This window comes from Miscanthus floridulus, chromosome 10 (assembly GCF_019320115.1).
Source record: "Miscanthus floridulus cultivar M001 chromosome 10, ASM1932011v1, whole genome shotgun sequence".
In the NCBI taxonomy this organism is placed as follows: Eukaryota; Viridiplantae; Streptophyta; class Magnoliopsida; order Poales; family Poaceae; genus Miscanthus; species Miscanthus floridulus.
The window spans coordinates 77,929,666-77,934,623 of NC_089589.1; the positions used below are offsets into that span (position 1 = coordinate 77,929,666).

At 51.2% G+C, this 4,958-nt stretch overlaps 1 protein-coding gene across 1 annotated transcript; it reads right to left on the reverse strand.

Moving 5' to 3' along the window:
• Positions 1–269: 269 nt before the first annotated feature.
• Positions 270–3,882, reverse strand: LOC136488909 (ethylene-responsive transcription factor 15-like). The gene is made up of 4 exons (XM_066485681.1): positions 3,816–3,882; positions 3,652–3,707; positions 2,569–2,659; positions 270–1,216 (listed from the first exon to the last, which is right to left on the reverse strand). Exons 1-4 carry the CDS (start codon positions 3,880–3,882, stop codon positions 270–272), a joined length of 1,161 nt encoding a protein of 386 aa, XP_066341778.1.
• Between the last annotated feature and the right edge of the window lie 1,076 nt (positions 3,883–4,958).

The window sequence follows — 4,958 nt, forward strand, 5'->3', positions numbered from 1 at the left end:
AGAGAATAAACCCTTTATACCATCAATTTCCATATTATTTACTGACATCCAATATGCCAAGAAGCAATTATAATAGGATCCAAAAATTTAGACCAGTTTGCCTAGTAAGCCTTAGTTTCAATCAAGATTTTTTACCAAGGTTACGATTTGGTTCAGCTGGCTGATCGCGATGCTATGGCATTGGATTGGCAGTTGACACTGCTGGTGTTGTGACGATGATGGCGATGACGGCCATGCTGCTCTTTTTTTTCTAACCTGCCAAGTGGCAACTAATAATAATCCAACTCGGATGATATCCGGAGGAGGTCCTGCATGTAATCGTCGCCAAGGTACTCTAGCTCGACAACGCCGCAGTGGCACTGGCCGGGCACCGTCGTCTGCTGCTCCGGCACACTAGCCACAGCCATACTGGAGCTCGACGCGTCGCAGCATTGCTGCACCGGCTGCTGCTGCAACCGTGCCGTGGAAGTATTATTGCTGACGTCGTCGATGACAGGTGAGACGACGACCTTGCGCCTTCGCGTCCGCTTGGAGTGGCGCCGCTTGAGCGCGAGGACAGGGGAACCACCTCCTGTGCTGGGGAGCTGGAGCTGGAGCGCCCCCAGCGACTCCATCACGCGCTCCACGGGGAAGTTGAGGACGGCGGCGGCGCCGCGCGCGGAGAAGGCGGCCTGGTCGTAGGCCAGCGCGGCGGCCTCGGGGGTGTCGAAGGTGCCGAGCCACACGCGGGCACCCTTGCGCGTGGAGTCGCGGATCTCGGCCGCGAACTTGCCCCACGGCCGCTTGCGTACCCCTATCAAGGCCTGCCGCTCCCTGCAGCTGGAGGCATCCGTACCCGGGACCCGATGCTGATTGTCGCCAGTGTTCACGGTGGTTTTCGTTACCGCTCCCACATCTGAGGAAGTTGGGGCGGAGGATGACGACCAGTCGGAGGACACCGCCTCGGCGGCGGGCTCAGCGTCGTCGGTGCCGAGGAGGAAGGCTTCAAGCTGCAGTAGCATGTCGCTGTCGTCTGTCGCGTCGATGGCGGGCGGCGCGGAAGACACATTGGCAGTGGCAGGGTAACAGTAGGAGGGGTAATGCTGCTGTTCCATATCGAGGTAGCTGATGTTTTCGACGAGGTAGTAGCCTAGCCGGCGCTGAGAGAGACAAGGCACGGGGGATTTATAGCCTCCCTGTCCCTGGTCCCTGATTAGGTCCTCCTCACGTCCTGGACCTGTAGTGTGGATGTGGATCGGAGGCAGTTATGTGTATGACCAACGTCGAAGCCGCCATTCCTTGATTTCACTGGTCAGCTAGCAGAATTGTGGCGGTCACGCGTGACGTCGTCGGGCGGCCTGATAATGATAAGAGTAGCCATAGCAGCTTCCTTGCTTCTTCCGTCGATTCGTCGTCGCTCCCAGTAGGAATTTTTTTTTTAATTTTAACCTTTTTTCGAAACTAATTTTAAATCTAACACGTCCGATTTTTTTTTTAAACTAACACTTTTGGCCACGCCTATTGCCCTGGCGCGGCCAAATGCCTGTGCCGCGCCATGCATGGTGCCGCGGCACAGGGCTGACGTGGCGGCGACCAGGAGCGATGACCGCTGACGGGGCAGGGCCTGCCGCGCGCGCAGCAGTGCCGCGCCAGGGGTCATGGCGCGGCTGGGCCAAATAAAACCCCGCAGCCAGTCATGCCAGCCTGAGCAGCAAGCCTGCCCGCCGCGCCCGCCGCCAACCCGGCGGTACCTGGACAGTTTAATCGGAACGCGTCGCGTCGATGGTGGGAGTTGTTGTAAGTATTGTTTGACGTAAAATGAATAGTGAATTTGTTTCTATATTTTGTTAAATTTTTTCAAGGCCGAATAGAGAAATTGATAAGGCAATTGATATTTTTTCGTCTTTCATAATACGGTTAAACACCATGTTAACTAATCGATTATGAAAAATTGGATCGGATTGAAACGAATATTTTTTGAAAGCCGTTTTTTGAACTAGTTGCTACTTAATCTCGCAAACAGTGATGTCGCGACGCATTGAAACGAATATGAAGCAAATAACATAAGTTGACAAGCTGCCACATAAGTTTGACTTAAGTTCGATATAACATAACCAAATAAGCCTGCAAGTTTCGGACCTCAATAATAGTTCGACCTAACAAACTAAGATCCAGGAGTGTAAGGATTCCTCGGACGCCTATGTCTCTTCGGATTTGTTGGCAACACATTGGGAGTGTAGCCAACGTCGGTGCGGTCGCGTCGCCGGTGCGTATGGCTCGTACCCTGCAAGTATGTGATATGCACGATTACTTAGAATTCTTTGTGATCGTTAGTTCATGTAGCCTACGTATTTAAAGAAACTACCTTTGTTAGTACATGTGATGCTCCTTGGGTGCCAAGCGGGGCACCACCTAGCTGAGACATGCCGATCTTGTCCTGCGGCCAATCTTCCCACTCGTCGTCGTCGTCGTCCTCGATTGCAGGGTCCTTCCCAGCGCTATAATGTGGTGGTGTACGCACTGCGGAAGTAGCACCTGTCACTGGCTGAGAAGAGTCGGCTGGCGTCCTCAAAGAGGCTGAAGACGTACCACCCGACTGCGCTGGGAGTGGCGGTTCCTCATAAGGAGTGTCCATGCAGCTCAACTTTTGAGCTAGCTTCCTGCAGCTCTTCTTCATCTTCTGCATAAATAGACGTTAAAGTTAGCGCATTTCACAAACGCATATACACTAAAGAAACAATTTCGGAACAGACTAGTTTATGTTTACCTCCACAAAAGCCTCGAGAACGCCTGGCCCCTGCCCTCTAGACTCGTGAAGTCAGAACGCTGCTTCGTTGGACAGTCTCGACAATTGTGTCGCCTGGGTTTAGAAACGCGGTTGAACATTTTTAGTATACATAATTAATACCAAATGGATAACAAATTGTACCATTCAAGTATCTTACCACGTATCTTTGTAGCGGGGCTCTCTATAGCTGTGTGTTCTCTCTAGTGGCAACGTCGTACACATCTTCGATCATATCTTCCTCCGAGTCCTCGTCAATCGCCTCCTTAGTGTACGGGGGCTTGATATGTGTCCTCATAGACCTATGAAGCCAGCGCAGGTACTCGTCGAAGGTGTGCTGGTCGTGTGGAGGACCCGCATGGACCGGCTGCCGTTCTCTGGTCTCCCACAAGTGGATGTACGCGCTGTGTGTCACGCGTCAATCCTTGGTCTTGTACCTCTTCCTGCGGTTAAACCTACAACAAAACGATGTTAGTTCTACCACACACACCTCTGGATTGTAGCTCTGTTATTAATAAGTAACGCACCCGTGCAATACTTGGTTGGTGGAGTAAAGCGGTGGTGGGCAGCCTGTCATTCTTCCAAACTGTCTGCAGACCCTGACGGGGTAGTGAATCTCGACCACGTGGAAGAAAATAAGAGGGACGTTGCAGCGATACTCCTCTAACTCGTCCCTAGTGACAGGACTGAGATAGTTCTGGAACTCCGTAGCATCCCAAGGACACCAATGCACCTGAACATTTCGTAATTGAGTTAGGCTGTGATATAGTGTAGATCGAACAAGACACATGTATGATAGTAAAAAGAGCGTAACCTGGTGCTGTGTCAGGACGTCGAGACCATCCGTGTACTCCCTGTACTTGTACCTCGCATTCCCTCTAACTAACTCTGATTCCGTCCAGATAAACAGAGCTGTAGGGAATGTATGCTGCCCGTTCCATTGCTGCATTGAACACGATAATGAATTAGCCATTAATAAACTCATCATATGTAACCATATCGAAGAATATAATGAACCCAAGTACTTACCGGTAAACCCATATTAAGGTACCTCCCAACGGGCCATCGTTCCCAACACCAAACCTGGAGTAGGTACCAGCAACCCCCAAGGTTCGCATACCCTGAGGTGCGACGGCAGGCAACGCATAGCTGTCAATACGTCCATGCCCGGACAGCGCTACCTTAGCTGTACGCCGCTATGTTCTCCCACGGCTGGCGTAGTATGTCAAGGAAGATCCAGCTGATGGTGTTGCCCGAGGCGTCTGGAAAGAGGAAAGCACCAAGAAAGTGCCAGAGCCACACTCGAGCGAACCTATCGATCTGAGCCTCCTCAGCCTGTGGGTCCAAGTAATCAAAGCGCTCCGTGATCCAGGACGACGAAACACCAGAAGTTTTCCTGAAATTTACCAAAGAAAATGAGACCCGATGGCTGCAGGAAAGCGATGCAAATATTAAATAGGCTTGAATTTCTCACTTATTTTTCTTGGAAGCCTCGTCGTCCGGTGGAACAAAGCCAGTAAACTGAGCCACCAGCTCCCTCCAGTGATCGTTGTCAACTATCCCTGTCACTGGAAGTCTCCCCAACCGAAGGCCTAAAATAGCCTTCACGTCCTGCAACGTCAAGGTCATCTCGCCACAAGGTAGGTGGAACGTGTGGGTCTCAGGCCTCCACCTGTTATAAGAATAGAACGACTGTTAGTTGCCTCAAATTTGTTACAAGAAAGTTTACGTACATAGAATGCACTCGCACCTATCTACAACTGCGGTAAATAGTGCTGGGTCAAGGGGCGGAAGACCGTGGTTGACAACACGGATAAGCTCGAGGAAGCCGGCACGCCGTATGTACGGCGCGTAACGCTTGTCCCACTGGTGCGCCCTGGTGTGCGTGCAGGGCCTCAAAGGAGGCAAGGCCACCTCTGCGTCGTTGTCACTCAAGATGTGTGCTCGGTGCTGGTCGTCGTACTCCACCTCAAGAATGGGGTACAACGGGTGCTGCATGGGATGGGCCATCCTGTTACAAATTGATAAACAAAGCGTTAGAGTACTCAAATTAACAAAATTCAAATTAACATTATATAGCATTGCAAAGTAAAATATTCACTCTAACCCAAAATAAATCTGCACAAGGATAGGATAAACAAGCGCGCAAAAGAGGTAAAGCCCGATGGTCATGTGCTAGGGACGTGGATAGAGG